Source organism: Eupeodes corollae, chromosome 2 (assembly GCF_945859685.1).
Source record: "Eupeodes corollae chromosome 2, idEupCoro1.1, whole genome shotgun sequence".
In the NCBI taxonomy this organism is placed as follows: Eukaryota; Metazoa; Arthropoda; class Insecta; order Diptera; family Syrphidae; genus Eupeodes; species Eupeodes corollae.
Genome location: NC_079148.1, coordinates 13,829,641 through 13,848,696, shown reverse-complemented (window position 1 = coordinate 13,848,696; position 19,056 = coordinate 13,829,641). Strand labels below are relative to the sequence as shown.

The 19,056-nt window shown below is 35.6% G+C and overlaps 1 protein-coding gene across 7 annotated transcripts in view; it reads right to left on the bottom strand.

Moving 5' to 3' along the window:
* Positions 1 to 5,243, bottom strand: part of LOC129944205 (probable phosphorylase b kinase regulatory subunit alpha) — a 35,688-nt gene extending 30,445 nt beyond the window's left edge. For all 7 annotated transcript variants that reach the window (XM_056053476.1, XM_056053481.1, XM_056053475.1 and 4 more), the window contains exons 1-3: positions 5,085 to 5,243; positions 3,793 to 4,963; positions 3,554 to 3,730 (exon numbers count right to left, since the gene is read on the bottom strand). In XM_056053476.1, coding sequence (XP_055909451.1) covers positions 3,554 to 3,730; positions 3,793 to 4,860 — 1,245 coding nt within the window. In that variant the 5' untranslated portion in view covers positions 4,861 to 4,963; positions 5,085 to 5,243. The remainder of the gene's footprint in view (positions 1 to 3,553; positions 3,731 to 3,792; positions 4,964 to 5,084) is intronic.
* Between the last annotated feature and the right edge of the window lie 13,813 nt (positions 5,244 to 19,056).

Here is a 19,056-nt window from a genome sequence, read left to right as displayed (position 1 = left end):
AGTGTGGGAGACAGGCCAGAGCACTGCGGCACACCAGCATTCATTTTTTGGGATTATCAGAATTAAACCCATCCAATATTATTTTATTCAACTATATTTCCTATTATTTCTATATTGCTAACATTTCTATGCAAAGAGTCAGGGATTCTTGAAAACCGAAGGTATGCATTTTTAATAAGAAAGCCTGATGCCAAACTCAATCGTTAAGAATTTTCAATTCATCAATATATTTCTTAATCTTATACGAGTTTTTGTACCTGTAAATCAAATTGCACTTTTCCAATGGTTTATGGTAGCTTTTATTCAAATGCGGCTTCAAAATTATTCTACATACCTACTAAGTAAGGTTTTTGAGATATTACTTTTAAACTCGAAAAAATAAACATTTAGAACATAAGGCTTTTTGAGGCTATCTTAATTCATAAAGTAGCTTTTCTTCAATGAAATTCGTGATGGTTTTCCAAGTTTATAACTCCTTTCTTCAATATTTAACCAAGGTATTTATAGCATTTGATTTTCGAAAAATCTTCATTAGTTGTTAGTTTCACGTTTCTTAAATCTTAAAAAACCGCTGAATCGTTTGTGATAAAACAGTTTTCAAAAAAAAAAAAAATAGACAAATCGGATTGAAAGTAATTTTTGTTCTTGAAAAGTATCTGCCGTCCAAAGAATTTTATGAAATCAAGTTGTTAAAATATAAACAAAATGTTAAAAACGAGTATTTTACATATTAAAAAGATGGTTAAAATCTAAATTCGATTTCGCAAACAGCTCTAAAAATTAACTCCAAAACGTATTATTCAAAAAAATGTAACTAGAAGACAAAGATTTGTACTTTAATAAATTATCATACAACTAAATGTCAAGCAATAAGTTGTGCTTGTGGTAAGATTCGTTTTGTTTTGTATGCTGGAAGAAGGTACAACGTCAAACCCCTGGTTTGATGATAAATGTTGGCAGGCAATTGCAGCCAAGCAACAGGCACGCAAAGCGGCCGGCGCTGCATAAAAGAAGAGCTGCTCATGAGCTCTATGAGCAGAAGAGGCGAAAGGAACACCGACTTTTAAGAAGAAAAAAGAGAGAGCAAGAGAAGCGTGCGGTCGAAGATGTTGAGAGGTTTAAAAGCAGGAATGAAGTTCGAAAGTTTTTATGAATAGGTGAAACGAAATTCACTGGTACATTAACCTAGAACCGAAAGTTACGAAGACGAAAGTGGGAACATCATAGTGGAACCGCAGTCTGACGAACTGAATTCCGCTGAAGTCTAATAAAGCCACTGGAGCAGATGGCTGGAAAGTCGAGCTCTTTAAATCAGCTGGAGATAAGTTGGTTAGGAGCATGCACCAACTTATCTGTAAGATATGGCCGGAAGAAAGCATGCCCGATGAATGGAACCTCAGTATTGTTTGCCCGATCCTGAAAAAAGGAGACCCTATAAAGGTTGGAAACAACTTAACAGAACCTTTTGATGTCATCAAAAAAAGTATCGTCAAGTGTCGTCAAGAAAGGACATACAACACCGAACGGCTTGCTCAAAACGTCACCATCGACAGACGTAACTTTGAGGTAGTCAAGGACTTCGTCTACCTAGACTACGCTGTAAACGCAGAAATCAACAACAGCGCTGAGATCGAACGCAGAATAACTCTTGCTAACCGCTATTTCTTTGAACTAAGAAAACAATTGAGTATCAAAGTCCTCTCTCGAGGGACTAAAGTGTCACTGCTGTCAAAAGCGGATGAAAGCACCTTGGGTCAGTTGAAAAGAAAATTTCTTCGTGTGATCTACGGTCCCGTATGCATCGAAGGGGAGTGGAGAAGAAGATGGAACGACGAGCTGTACGGGCTGTACAGCGACGTAGACTTAGCCAGAAGGGCTAAGTCCAACGACTAAGATGGCTGGGTCACGTAGAGCGCATGGAAACCAATTCTCCGGGCCGGAAAGTCATCGAATCTACACCCACAGGACAGCGCAGTAGTGGAAGACTGCTGATCAGGTGGGGCGCTCAAGTGGAAAGTGACCTCACCCAACTTGGAGCGCGAACCTGGAGACATCTAGCTAGGGACCGAGCTAGATGGAGTAGTTTGTTGGATGAGGCCCTATTTCACACGGGACTATAGCGCCACCTTAAGGAAATAAGTAAGTGTGATTCGTTAGTAGAAAAAAAAACGGTATATTGTCGACTAGTAACTGCATGCCTTGAAAAGATGTGACTCAAGTGCAATCGTCGATATTTTGAGGCAAAACTATTTTCGCCGTTTTGACTATATGCTTTTGGTAACATTTGTTATGATTTTCATAATCTATAATCAATATCTTCAATGAATTAAAAATATTAAATCGAGCGATTTGGTTACATGATTCACTGCTCAAACATATTTGTTTTGGAGATTTATGAAAAGGGGGGTTTCTTTATGAACATTTCAGCGCTGGAGATTTCGGTTTGGAGACTTAACCAAATTTTTTGTTTGCAGTTAACAAATCAAGAATAATAAAATAAATCAAATGAATTTATAAATCTTTTTCATTATTATTTACTTATTATAGTATATTGAACAATATTCATGTCGCTTTTTTGTTGTTATTATTTTCATCGTTTCCTATAGTGCATTTTTCTTTGAAATAATTTATAACCACGACGAAACAATGGAAAAACAAACTGGTTATATTTATCACCTCATTCTTACAAAATTATTGTAACCTTAATTATGAGAAAACTTAACGCTACATCACATACGAAAGCAAAAATATGTTTTTTTAATTAGAAATGCCTCTCACCAAAATTCATAAACAATCTTTATTAAAAAAAAATCAGCGCTCCACTGTCCATCGTCCTCTCATGCCACCAAAGAAAAAAAGTTATCTTATTTTATGAAAACAATGAAAATTCACATAGTGCTAAATGATGTAAACAAAAAACGTATATAGCCTGATGTCAGCACTCAATTTATTTTCAGTGCTAAATTAGCGGAAAACAACAACAATTGCAGCTTCCTTTATTGTTATTGATTTTTAATATTTATATGAACTAGTAATAAAATTAATTAAAACACTAACAAAGATTTTGTACTTTGGTAGGTATACTTTTTTGAATTGTATTCTTCAGGCATTTTTGTTGGTATATTTTTGAGTTTATTTACTTTTTGACAAAAGTCCAACTGTAATAATTTCTGATAGAAACAAATATTTTACCCTTAATCAACTAAAGAATTGAATGAAATAAAAAATAAATATGGTACAGCAAAGTAACAAGTTTGAAGAAAACAAATATTAGAACATAAGTTTGTTATATTTTAAAACCTTTGCACTTCAAGCCTCATACTCTCTTATTTTCAATGCTATAGTTTTACAAGTACAACGACCCTTTTTTTTTAGTCAATGCAAAATCAACTGATAAGACACTTTTTTTATTTACAACTGCAGCGATAACTAAGCAATAACAAATAAAACAAATTAATTATGAAATTAAAAAGAGCAAAGAATCTTTTGTTGATTGTTTAGCATTTGTTTAAATAAATAAAATAAAATCAGATATACAAATAAAAACAATTACCTCTTGAAGAAGTTTTCCTAAAATATGCAATGACTGGCCCCACAAGAAAGGACATCGTCCAACGACTTCTCTAGTCTGTGAACCAGGCATTTGGTACTCCTTTCCTACCAAATCAATAGGAACTGCATAACTCTCGGGTATGAGAAGAACACCATCCTCTCCACGTACCATGATTTTCTACAATTATTAAATTTGTATCAATATTAATTTGTTAAATATCAATCAAATTAGAAACCCACATCTAATCTATCGGCATAGTCCTTGACAGAAAGTTTATCATTCTGGAAGGCATAGAATAATATAAGATATGAGAAGAATAATGGCCATTCGCATTCGATGTTCTCGAACATTCTCAATTCCCAGCGTTCGTAGTATAGCCTTGAGGGGTCCTCTTTGGGAGTTCGATAGCCATCGCGTAGGAAACGTTTGCATCCGTATTTGCCTTGCAATCGATTGAGAATGGCTTCCTTTGTGGTTTTTATGAGTTGCGGATCGTCGACGGCGAATGCAGGAAAACCAATAACCGACAGCAATCCAGAGTCAAGCTCTTTACTGTTCGATTCGCGAGGTAACATGGATTGCAGCACAGCCTGGCATTTGTGAGCTTCATCAGCTAAAACATGAATTACCGATGCAGGTCCGCCACGAGCTCCAAATAAATCCAGTTCATTCATAGCTTCCAGAGCCGCCTTAGCCATTCCAATCGAACTGGCATTCAATTCTGGCTCTCCGTGGTTTGTTTTATCACCACGTTCCCATATCCCATAGTCGGGGATACAATAAGCCGACTCAATGTAGAACACCAAATTCTGAATGAATGACACTTCATCGAGGGAGAATACAATCTGTAACCCGGAGGCTGTCATTTGTGCGAGAATCAACAAGTACAATGAAACTGCATCGATTTGCAAATGCCCCCATTCGGCATCGCCAACCACGGGCTGTCCATTGCGACTGGAGAACTTGGCGTGCAGAGAATCCAGAGGATTCTGTGTGGTCTTGAATCGTTCAACTTTGTCCTTCTGATTCATCATAGCCATGAGCAAACCACGCATCAACTTCACACAACTCTGTTCGAGTTCGTAGCATTTCGCTCGATCCTCATCCTGATCGGCGATTTTCTTGTAAGCCATCGAAAGACCCCACACGGCTAGAATACAATAGACATTGTCACGAATCCAAGCGTGCGAATTGATGGCACTGGCCGGGAACAACCCCGTAACGGGCTCCTGGTGGGCCATAATAAGACGATGGACAATTCGCTGGTAGTAGTCCAGACGAACCCCCGAATTGCTTCGACTACGCATTTTTCGAGATGATTTATTTTCTTAAGTTTGCCGCGTAATTAACAAAAAATAAATAAGAACAGACAGCAGCAGCGGAAAAGGAACTTCTGTCCAACCTAGAGAGCTATAATTAAACAACAAGAACAAAACGATAGTTGGAAAATTATTATTAAAGGGAAAATGCTATAAGAAAGAAAATCTATGCGCCTGTTGCATCAACATTTCTAAGCTTAACAATCACTCACAGCTTAAAAGTCGAGACGATTTTTGGTTATATTAGATGCGAGACATATTAAGAAGTTTTTATATAAACAATTGAATAAGAAAAAACAATTTAATTTTCGAGAAAAACAATTTTAATTCGCGAGGAAAAATTCGAAGAAATTTAAAATGTCACGTCAATGTCAACCTAATCAGTCTGATTAAAATCAGCTGACTGTCATAAGGGCCGAATAACATGATGGTTGAGAAAACGCAACCGCTGTACAAATGTTTTTTAGGCAGTTTGGTCATCCAAACGATGACAAAAATACATATTTTGTGGATTTTTTTTAATAATTCTACCAAATAAATGGAGATACAGAAACAAGGTTTAATTATAAATATCAGTGACTTCTTAAAGTAATTTTTTTGGAGAGATATATGTCTAAATAGTGAATTTGCAGCGCTTTTGCGATGACGGCCTAGGGCCGAACTAATAGCTTTTGTAATTTGTTGTTCATAATTAGCCAATACACTTTATTTAATGCATAAAAATACGGCTTGGGAAATATGTAAGAATCTGTGATATATTGATTTTTATATAAAATGCTCACTTCTAAAGTGAAAATTGGAAAATTTGCCATAAAAAACTTTTGAATTTTTATGGTACTACTGAACCATTTAAATTAAAATAAAAACACGTTTTTCCCCAAAACTATCATGACATTAAAAACCAGGGCTTATAATTTACTCACCGAATTTCATGACTTAATCAATATTTTTGGACTTTATAATTCTGAAACTATTTAGATCGTTTTTATGACAATCACACGCTGATATTTTGAGGAAAACTAATTCAAAAGTGAGGATTTTAGCAATTTTGGGGAGAACTATTGTTCTGCCATTGAATGTTCAATGAAATTCAGCTATCTAGACATATTTTCAGTGTCATCAATTTACACGCCTTTATATTTTTGAAAGTTATTCAGGTCCGTTATGTATTTTCCGCCAAATATAAAATAAACTTTTTAGAGGGTATTGGCTTTGGTATTCTGTTCTGTTCACATATTAATAAAAGCATTTTATTCCTGATATTATTCCTATATACAAATTTATAGAGAATGCTTTTTTGTTTAAAAGTATTTGAGCTTTATTTTGCACTGATTTGAATATTATGGTTGCATTCAGGTTTATATTCTTTTGTATATCTATCCATAATAATTGTACATGCATGATGTACCTATAACTTTTTTTATGGAAAACATCTAACTATAATAATTTCATACATTTCGTTATGGCAAGAAAGTCTATTTTTTAAATTTCCCACGAATGATTTTTTTAAAACATTTTCACTTGATAGAATATAGAATAACATAGAATAATTAAATTTGTTTTCGAACTCTATGTTGTGGTTTTTGTCTGTACTAAAATAGAAAACATGCAAAACAAATTTAATAGGACTTATTATAGGAAGTCTTTCGAGTGGTTTTTAAATATTTTGAGTGATTCCGAAAAGGACCTTGGGGTATGTTTTTATTTACTAAATTGACTCTTTTATTTTTGATTTTATGTTTATTGCCATGTGAGATGTCGGCAGCAAAATACTTATTTACTTTGAAGCATTTTAGAAATGCATTTGTGTGCAGAATTTAAAATTTAGACCATGAACTCGTAAAATTGAAGCCATTTTAAAAATAGTTCGATTTAAATGGATGTCCTTTCAATTTAAGGAAATGTTTTTATGATTTGTATTAATTTCAAAAATTATTAGTTTTAACATTTTTATTAATTTTAAAAATTGTTATTTACAATTCTGTTGATTTGCTATAAACAAGTTGATATGCTTGTCGACTTTTGTAATGCCCATAATCTGGTGGTAGGTGGAACCCTTTTCCCACATAAGACCTGCCATAAAGTGACCTGGGTATCTCCTGATGATCGAACAGAAAACCAAATCGACCATTTTATAACACAACAACGATGGAGGAAATCACTTTGCGATGTGAGAAACGTGAGCTGGAGGCAATCTAGAGATAAGGAGTTGTGGATGTCCAAAGACACCTAGGACAAAATTACACACCGCGAGCATTCAAAATAATTATGTATAATGAAACTGATGCCCATCGGAAAACGGTTTTGCGAAGTGAGTACAGAACAGCTCAAAAGGTAGTACAGAGGTGTGTGAGATGAGATAGGAGGGCCAGATTAGACAAATTGGCAGAAAGCGCTGAGAAAGCTGCAAGAAGTTCGAGTCTACGTTCAAGAGGCATCAAGCGGGATTTCGCAGTGGTCGATCATGTGCCGACCACATTAACTCCTTGCGAATTATTCTTGAACCAATCGCCGCTTTACCTCATGTTCGTCGATTTTGAAAAGGCCTCCGATCGCGTTAGTAGTGATGTTATCTGCAGATCGCTTGTTGGTAGACGCATTCCTGGTAAAATTGTTGCTATAGTAAAAGAGTCTTACAACAACGCAAGATGTTTCGTTTTCCACAACGGACAGCTTTCCGATGCATTTGAAGTGCGACAGGGAGTAAGACAGGGTGAAGTATTGTCACCGATTCTGTTCTTTCTTGCTACTGATGATGTTATGACTACTACGGTGGCTGGCTTAAGGATTAATTCCAGTAAGACTAAGTTAATGCACACCAGCCGAAACCAACAACAAAAGGTTATTGTGAGACAAGTGGCAGTAGAAAAGGTCACCCAGTTCAACTATATCTGGGAAGCAATTTGGTGCTCGATGGTCGAACGGACCTGGATTCGTAATGCTTTCTAAAGTGTGGAACTCCAGGAAAATAGCGCTCCGTACCAAGTTAAAGTTGTTTGAGTCCAACGTAAAATCCGTGCAGCTATATGCCTGCGAAACGTGGAAGTGGCATTTCGAGAAGGTTCCACAAACCATATCTAACGATGAACTGTGGCTCAGAACTGGACAAACAAAAGTGGATGTTGAGATCACGCAGAGAAAGTGGCGCTGGATTGATCATACATTGAGGAAGCCGGACGACAACATACCAAAGCAGTAATTTGAATGGAATCCTCAAGGTAGAAGGCGGTCTGGAAGACCAAGAGAAACATGGAGATCATCTGTCATGATGGAAGCTTGGTCCCAAAACTTGGAAACGTAGTCCCAGCTGAGGTATCGTGCTAGGAATAAAGTGAAATGGAAGGAACTGGTTGCCACCCTAAGCTCCAGGAGGAGTTAAAGTGCTGCTACTAGCAGCCGGAAACGAAGATGAAGAAGAGAGAAGTTGTCATTTTAAAATTGTAATATAGTCAAACTATGTATCAAAGTGATTAACATGAGAGCCATGGTACTTGATTTATTTTTTGACAGAAAATACATATTTTATTTAAGGTTGTTTTTAAAAATTATAAATAATTATAATTCAAACTGAAGTTACATAATTTGGTCTTGAAAACAAACAAAAATATTGGAATGTCTCCAGGGTGACTTCAGCCCTTAGACAACAAACTTATTCACACCAATTGCAGAATCAGATGATAGGTTGCGCAGCTAATGAAATGTCAATTTGATCTACAGTAGTAAAAATGTCAAACAATCATTCATCAGCGATTTTGTAATAATTAGAAACGAATTGTAAAACAAAATTAAAAATGTCTTGCTCACTTCGCCACTTCACCCTATCAAGTGGCATCAAGATGAAATGATAATGACAATTGTCATCTTGACAGCCGAGAACCGGTTCTAGCCTCTCCAATATCTTGATAGCTCTACTGTCACTGGGCAGGTTCAGACAACATAAGGGACTTGATTTGCAGTCAACCTCATTCTTTGAACGTGAATTTTGACTAAGTCAACTTTTTAGGTTTTCAAGTGTAACGAGTTTCAAATTCAGAACTTTACTCCACAAACCTCTACTTTAAGTTAATAGTACAAATACTAACGAAAACATTATTAACTATAAAACATTCATAAGGCAAGCTGCAAGTCCATCACGATTTGTATTTTGTATTGTAAGGAAATAGTACTTATTTCTTTTCCAAATTGACAAGGAACCTTCTTACACAAAACATTAAAAGAAGCTGTGCAGAAAATAAATAAATTATAGTCCAACAAAGTTCAGCTTTCAGTTAAAGGATAAGACACAAAAAACTGTCTTTTTGACAGTTTTTTGACTAACTTTAAATGCAGCCTTCCAATGAAGTTGCTTTAATTGGAAGGCAAATTTTTGGCAGCTGGCCAATTAGATACTAGAAACTTGCCTTTCTTCAAGTCCCTTATGTCACCTGAACCTGCCCACTATCTCCCTGATGAGATGTCAAAAATGAGTCTACACATAGGAATTTATTCTAAGATTTATAGATTTACAATGCTTTAAGCAATTTGCATCAGAAAGAAGCGAAACTGAAGTGTTGACTGTTTTTGCCATAGTTTGGTCTGCTTGATGAAGAACGTAAAGGAACTTGTCTTCAAAAACTTGAACGGCTCTAAATAAAGTTTAATTGTTCCAAAATAGATGGTGAACTGACCCATTGATTAATTTTATAATAAAGAACCGCTGAATGTACTCTCTGTGTTTAGAAAGCGATGGAAGATTTATAAGCCTGAGCCTATGATTGTGCGGTGGAAGTTCGAACCTATTGGACCATGGGAAAAACGGAGGCAGAAGCGCATGAATCTTCTTTGTACTCCTTCTATTCTGTTTATGTGGACTAAATAAAAGGGAGCCCACATTATGCAGCCATATTCCAATATTTATCTTACAAATGATATATAAACAAGTTTAAGTATATAAGGGTCGCGAAAATCATGTGAAAACCGTTTTATAAATCCGAGTGTCTTATTTGCTGGTCAAATGGTAGACATGTGCATTCAAGAGGACACAAGCGGCCACAGGTTTTTTCTCAAAACCCATCTCTGTCTATCAACTCCTACTCTCAAATCCACGCGGTGAACATTGGGTACCTAGTACCTCAACTGGAGATTGGGTTCCAACCATAGTGGAAAGCAAACGAGAGAGGGGGGAGAGGTGTTTCCACTAAGGCACCTCTCCTTATCCAGGCAACAGTGGACGAATTCTCGAGATGGAATGAACGGTGGCGTCTAAAGTTTCAGAAAGGTTGAACTACTTAGTGAACACCTTATAGGGCTTTTTCGACATATTCGGAGCCCAGGCCTGTAAGGAGCGGTTTATCCGGCTCCTCTTTCTTGGAGTTATACTTAGGATCTGGCCCTCTAGTTTGGGGGTTGTGCCGTGGGGGTGACTTCCTGGCTACGTAAAAAATACCTTTAGTTGCGCAGCACCAACAAGCCTCGGATACGGACGGATTCACGCAACCCACGCAAACGACATAAGGACAACGAACTTCGGATATGTACGTGGAATGTTTGGTCCCTTAACAGACCACGTGCAGCCGAACAATTAGCGGAAGCCCTAAACTGCTGCAAGGCAGATATTACAAACGCAAACTAAAAGACTGCGATATCTACTACGGCGACTGCTACCGAGAACAAAGACAGCGTCTATTTGGGTGTGAATTTGTTGTTGGAACTAGATTCAGGCAAAGAGTCTTGAGTTTCAACAGTGTGAGCGAGCGCATCACGACAATCCGCATTAAGGCTAAATTCGCCAACATAAGCCTAATATGCGCGCATGCCCCAACAGAGGAGAAAGATAAAGACACCAAAGACATATTCTTGGACAAGACATATGAGCAGGGCCCTGGCTATGACATTAAAAGTGTCTTAGGAGATTTTAATGCCAACCTAGAAAGAGAAGACATCTTTGGTGGCATAATCGGGAGATACAGCCTGCACGACACTACATCCGACAACGGATTCAGGCTAATAGATTTCGCTGCGGGGCGAGACATTCTGGTAGCTAGTACGCAGTTCACGCATCTTAATATCCACAAGTGGACATGGAAATCTCCTGATCAATCAACCGTCAACCAGATTGACCACATTGCGATCGACGCACGACTCTTCTCCAGTATACAGGATATCCGAACATTCCGAGAGGCCAACATTGACTCGGATCACTACCTCGTTGTTGCCAAGGTACGGCTACGGATATCCCGATCCAACCCAAAACAAGGAAGTACTGTGAGAAGATTCGACGTTAGAAGGTTACAATCGCAAGAGACTGCCATGTCCTTTTCCGATAGAGTATCTAATAACCTCTTAAGGAGTCCTATGCAGCCTGCATTAAGCATTGAAAACCAGTGGCAACATTGCCTTGCTGCCATCACACGGTTTCACACGGCCACCACAGCAAAACCCCTGATTGGACGACGAATGCCGGCAAGCACACGCAGCTAAACAAGAGGCATACAAAAAGGGGGGCTGCACAAAAGGACTACAGCTGCTCGGGAGCTCTACGAGCAGAAGAGGAGAGAGGAACACCGGCTTCTTAGACGGAAAAAAAGAGAGCATGAGAAGCGCGCGATCGAGGAGATAGAGGGATGTCACAACAGGAATGAGGTTCGTAAATTTTACCAAAAGGTAAAAAAAAACCTCCCAGCCACGAACCGAAGCCTGTAAAGACGATCAGGGGAACATCGTAGTAGAACCGCAGTCGATGCTGAGAATATGGAAAGATCACTTCTCCAAATTATATAACGGCGATGACGAACCAAATTCCGCTGTAAGGCAGATAGAACCACTCAACCTAGGAGACGCAGATCAACAATTCCGCCTACCCGACCTTGACGAAGTGAAGATAGCTATATCTAAACTTAAGTCAAACAAAGCTGCTGGAGCTGACGGCATCGCTGCCGAACTATTCAATGCAGCAGGCGATGACTTGGTACGGAGCATGCACCAACTCATCTGCAAAATATGGTCGGAAGAAAGCATGCCCGATGAGTGGAATCTCAGCATAGTGTGCCCGATACATAAGAAAGGAGACCCTTTAAACTGCGCCAACTACAGAGGCATCAGTCTCCTTAACATTGCATATAAGATCCTCTCTGCCGTATTATGTGAACGTCTGAAGCCATTCGTCAACAACCTGATTGGTCCTTATCAATGTGGCTTCAGACCAGGAAAGTCCACTATCGACCAAATATTCACACTACGGCAGATCTTGGAAAAAACCCAGGAGCTGGAAATCGATACCAACCATCTCTTTATCGATTTTAAAGCCGCGTATGACACAATCTATAGGGAAGAGCTCTACAAAACAAAGTTTTGGCATCCCTGTCAAACTTATCCGTTTGTGCAGAATGACGATGGAGAATGCACGCTGCTCTATCAAGGTCGGAAAAGATCTCACCGATGCATTTGATGTCAAAAAAGGTTTTAGACAAAGCGATGCACTGTCATGCGACTTCTTCAACATCGTTCTGGAAAGAATTGTGCAAAACACAACCGTCAACACTAGAGGCACAATCTTCCAAAGGTCCATCCAATTACTCGGATACGCACATGATATTGACATAATTGGAAGATCAAAACGTGATGTCAGTGGAGCGTTTTTGAGCATTGCGACGGAAGCGAAGAAGATGGGTTTAGTGGTCAATGAGGACAAGACCAAGTATATGCTGTCATCAAAAAAAGGACACTGAACGACGACGTCTTGGACAAAACGTCACCATGGACAGCTATAACTTTGAGGTAGTTAAGGACTTTGTCTACCTAGGAACCACTATTAATACAGACAACGACACCAGCGCTGAAATCAAACGAAGAATAACTCTTGCAAATCGCTGCTTCTTTGGACTTAGAAGGCAATTGAGAAGTAAAGTCCTCTCTCAAGTATCGGAAGGTCTTCGAATCCAATTCCGAGGGACGGCGGCGGCGCAGTAGAGGAAGACCGCGACTCAGGTGGCGCACCCAGGTGGGAGAGGACTTCAACCTACTTGGCGTGCGAAACTGGAGACAGCTAACTAGGGACCGAGCTGGCTGGAGACGCTTGTTGGTTGAGGCCCAGGTCCGCCCCGGACTGTAGCGCCACCTTAAGTAAGTAAGTAAGTCTTATTTGCTTTTTTAATAATATAGTTATAGTGATTTGTAAACGTTATTTTTGAGTCAAGAATAATAATACCTAGGTCACAGAAAGTAGAGAGTTTAGTCAAATAAGAAGAGTCTAATTGATAATTGAAAGTCAAAACATTTTGTTTGCTGTGTACAACACATTGATTTACATTTGACTATGCTTAGTAAAAGTTTATTTATAAAACACCATTCGCGAAAACTATTTAGATCATCTTGTAGGTCGTCAAGTGAGTCAATACGTTTGAAAATTTTAATGTCATCGGTGTAAATTAAAACAGTTAAGCGTGAGTTAAAGTACAAAATAAACAGTTAAGGACCTAAGTGGCTACCTTGTGGTACGCCAGAGTTGGTTTAAAAATATGATGACCGCTCTTTTCATACTTCTGCTTGCAAACGTTACAACATCAAGAGAAAGTCATCAAAATATTATCAACTCAAACACATAATGTCTAACAAAGATTCCCTTAAAATAAACTTATTAATGCCCTCATTTCCAAACCTACAGGTTATACGATGGTCTTCAACTATATTTTCTTACCCACACATTTCATTTCCTGAAATTGTTATCATTGATATATAAAACCACTATTACGAGAAGATTAATCAGGTTGCCAGCAAAGTTTATAATTAAATTATTCTAGTGGTAATCAATTGCCGACGACCGAGGAAGATTATATAGTTATTATTAGAGACAATCTCCTGGATCTAAAATGTATCCCCCAATTAAATTCCTTTACTAATGAACACAAATATGTAATTTAATTTCGGGACCTCTTTGCCGTCCAGTCCACTGAAACACTGAAGGCATCATCACCAGCACCACTAAAGCCCTTTACCCACTCAGACTCACAGAAAGGACTGAATTGCATGATGATGTGCCTTTTGTCCAGTTGTGTAAGATTTTCCTCTCCGATGTTGTTATGATGATTATGATGTTAATGGTGCTGTAGTTTTCTGCTGTGTATACAAAGTTGAACTTTCCATCGTATACATCGCAGTACATAAATATGATACATGTAGTATGTATCTTTCCAAAGTATCTGATGGTGTACAGTATTCGCTCCAAATGCAATGATACATTTTCAAAATAATCCTTTCAAAAATACAACATCAATTTTTGATATTACGCCCGGAGTTCTGCAAGTCCTTACACATGAAGGTATATGCACATCGGATATACATTGAAACACATGTTAACTATTCCACACTGAGCAAACCATCAATATTGTCCAAGTCCAAAGCCTGTCCACTTAAATTGGTCCAGTTGCATGTTGGTGAGGAAATATTTACACTTGCAAACACTCATACGTTATAACGCCGGTTTCCACCGCGTGCGCTCCGCCGTGCTACAACGCGTGTAGGAGATGTGTTCACTATTGAATATACAAAATAGAAAAACAAAATGAATTTATAATTGACACCTGCTGCGGCTAAAGCGGTGCATGTTGTTGCTCCCTTTAACACCGTTCCAAACTGAAAACGTTTCTGACATTGAATTCCATGGTCCTTACCCGGGCGCCATTCAGTAGGTTTTATGTTTGATAATAATTATCCTCGATGCAACTGAAATGGATATAAATTGGTGTTTTTGTTAATGCGAAGGATGAAAAAGGGAGAGGAATATTTATATAAATATCAGCAGCTTTTATTATTGTAAGTGGCAGAGGGACAACTCGACCAAGACACTGCCGGTTAGCTCTCTGCATTGATTGGGTTAGATAAAATAATAAATTCTGCCGCAATTTGTGTGTTAACAAAATATTAAAATCAAATGCAGAATTTAGATTTTATGAAATTGTTTAGTAATTAAGATTATTTCTAAATATACATAAATGTTTTATGCATTTGCATTTTCTGTTCTGCTGCATGAAAGGTGCGTCTGTCGCGTCGTGTCGTTTGGCCGGCACACTGTTCTGTGCGGCGTGGCATACATGAATGAATGTTTTATGTGCGTTTGAGAGTTGACCTAGTTTATTACGGATTTTATATTTGATTGCGGTCTCAATGGGCTGTGTTTTATATCGGATTAAAGGTTTTTCATGTATTGGATTGGATATGTAATATTAAGTATAAAAGGTAGGTAATTATAATTTATGAAAGTTGTAAGAGATGTTTTAGCAAAATGGCAAACTGATTAATGTGAATTAACATTTCAATTGGAACATAAAATAATCTATAATCTCCTTGTTGTCATTTGGCAAGCAATAGAAATTAGTTTTAGAGCCATCAACATTTTGAAAATAATATTTAATCCTTTAACAAGCAACAGTTCGTGGGAAACCATGACTTCAACGTGCATCATGCATAATGAGAAACCTTGCGTTCTTGATATTAGCTTGATGAAAACAGGGGCTAGCGAAAGTTGTTTTTAGGAAAAGTCCCTCCATTTTAATTTGCATGCCATTTCTGTCAGTTGTCATGTTTGACGTAGCTGTCAATGAATTTAGTAAGAATTTTCAATTTAAATTAAAATAAATCCATTTGTTTTTGCTGTCAGCCTTACATAAGCAGACAAGGTGTTTGTATTTGACACTTTTTAAATGACTCATTCTGACGTCCTAAAAATGTTTCCCATTCTCATTTGATATTTAGGAAGTAATAAGGGGGAGAAGTAGACATTTTTTTCAATAAAATGGGGGCGAGATAAAAGATTAAAATGTGAACAAAGTCAAACATAGTTAACAATTTGACAGTTTTTTCTGTATTCAGACGAAAATTCATATTTTAGGTCATAAAAAGTTACCTTGTCTTATGACATGTGAATCAGATTTAAATTTTGTAGCACAAAAAAAAACACTCACCATTCATCATTCATAATTCATCATTCATCATTCATAATTCATAATTCATCATTCATCATTCATCATTCATCATTCATCATTCATCATTCATCATTCATCATTCATCATTCATCATTCATCATTCATCATTCATCATTCATCATTCATCATTCATCTTTCATCATTCATCATTCATCATTCATCATTCATCATTCATCATTCATCATTCATCATTCATCATTCATCATTCATCATTCATCATTCATCATTAATCATTCATCATTCATCATTCATCATTAATCATTCATCATTCATCATTCATCATTCATCATTCATCATTCATCATTCATCATTCATCATTTATCATTTATCATTTATCATTTATCATTTATCATTTATCATTTATCATTTATCATTTATCATTTATCATTTATCATTTATCATTTATCATTTATCATTTATCATTTATCATTTATCATTTATCATTTATCATTTATCATTTATCATTTATCATTTATCATTTATCATTTATCATTTATCATTTATCATTTATCATTTATCATTTATCATTTATCATTTATCATTTATCATTTATCATTTATCTTTTATCATTTATCATTTATCATTTATCATTTATCATTTATCATTTATCATTTATCATTTATCATTTATCATTTATCATTTATCATTTATCATTTATCATTTATCATTTATCGTTTATCGTTTATCATTTATCATTTATCATTTATCATTTATCATTTATTATTTATCATTTATCATTTATCATTTATCATTTATCATTTATCATTTATCATTTATCATTTATCATTTATCATTTATCATTTATCATTTATCATTTATCATTTATCATTTATCATTTATCATTTATCATTTATCATTTATCATTTATCATTTATCATTTATCATTTATCATTTATCATTTATCATTTATCATTTATCATTTATCATTTATCATTTATCATTTATCATTTATCATTTATCATTTATCATTTATCATTTATCATTTATCATTTATCATTTATCATTTATCATTTATCATTTATCATTTATCATTTATCATTTATCATTTATCATTTATCATTTATCATTTATCATTTATCAATTATCATTTATTATTTATCATTTATCATTTATCATTTATCATTTATCATTTATCATTTATCATTTATCATTTATCATTTATCATTTATCATTTATCATTTATCATTTATCATTTATCATTTATCATTTATCATTTATCATTTATCATTTATCATTTATCATTTATCATTTATTATTTATCATTTATCATTTATCATTTATCATTTATCATTTATCATTTATCATTTATCATTTATCATTTATCATTTATCATTCATCATTCATCATTCGTCATTCATCATTCATCATTCATCATTCATCATACATCAATCATCATTCATCATTCATCATTCATCATTCATCATTCATCATTCATCATTCATCATTCATCATTCATCATTCATCATTTATCATTCATCATTCATCATTCATCATTCATCATTCATCATTCATCATTCATCATTAATCATTCATCATTCATCATTCATCATTCATCATTCATCATTCATCATTCATCATTCATCATTCATCATTCATCATTCATCATTCATCATTTATCGTTCATCATTCATCATTCATCATTAATCATTAATCATTCATCATTCATCATTCATCATTCATCATTCATCATTCATCATTCATCATTCATCATTCATCATTCATCATTCATCATTCATCATTCATCATTCATCATTCATCATTCATCATTCATCATTCATCATTCATCATTCATCATTCATCATTCATCATTCATCATTCATCATTCATCATTCATCATTCATCATTCATCATTCTTCATTCATCATTCATCATTCATCATTTATCGTTCATCATTCATCATTCATCATTCATCATTTATCATTCATCATTCATCATTCATCATTCATCATTCATCATTCATCATTCATCATTCATCATTTATCATTCATCATTCATCATTCATCATTCATCATTCATCATTCATCATTCATCATTCATCATTCATCATTCATCATTCATCATTTATCATTCATCATTCATCATTCATCATTCATCATTCATCATTCATCATTCATCATTCATCATTCATCATTCATCATTCATCATTCATCATTCATCATTCATCATTCATCATTCATCATTCATCATTCATCATTCATCATTCATCATTCATCATTCATCATTCATCATTCATCATTCGTCATTCATCATTCATCGTTCATCATTCACCATTCACCATTCTGATTTGTGGAACTGAACTGCTCGATCTTAGGTTGAGGCAATTATCTTTGCTCCCTCTCTCAGTCGCTCACCAATAGACATAAAAAGACTATCTGACATTTTAATATTCCTAGGTTGTTGTAAGAAATGTCAAAAAATATCCCTAGCAACAAGTGAAAGGAGACTGTCTGTGAATTTACAATGATATTCATTTTTAACTAACTCATCAGAAGTCGAGAAGAAAATAAACAAAGTATTCAAGAACATGAAACTACTCGTACCTTTCATTACAAATTAAAGGTGTAAACAAAAACCAGGCAGTAGGTAATTTTGTGTAGGTACCTATTTACTGTCAAATTATTTGTTGGTTCCTATTTTATTTCGACTAAAGGGAAAAAGAAGGCTTGAAAACTGTTGGAAACCCATCATGTAAAAGTACACAATGTGAAAAGGTGTATACAAAAGAGCAAACACAAAAAACATACGGAACCTTTGTCAAAAGCTTGTTTTTAGTTTTCTAATTTCCATTATAGTCTGTTAGAATGGGTATACACCTCCAATTTATGCATACAACAGACCTCCCTTTTTGAAAACAATAAGGTCATAAAAAGAAAGATTACAGTTTGTAGGCAATTTATTAACCCCAGACGTGTCACATATATTTAAAAGACACACGAGCAGGATGAGAACTTGTACCTTTAATTTTAGTTTTTAGTTTGAACTATGACTCGACTTGTGTACGAACGTAGAGGATACTCCAAAGCAGTTCCAGAATGCGTCTTCATTTAAAACCTCCCAAAGTTCCTACTTTGAACACCCATTATACCATCATACAGCATGAAAAGGCTATCCAAAAAAGAGAGGAATTCATTTCGTGTCATTGCACTGATCTAACTCAGACTTAAACTCTGCCATACTATATAATCCCACCATGATGTCAATGGAGGAACAGGACAGAGAAACTCAA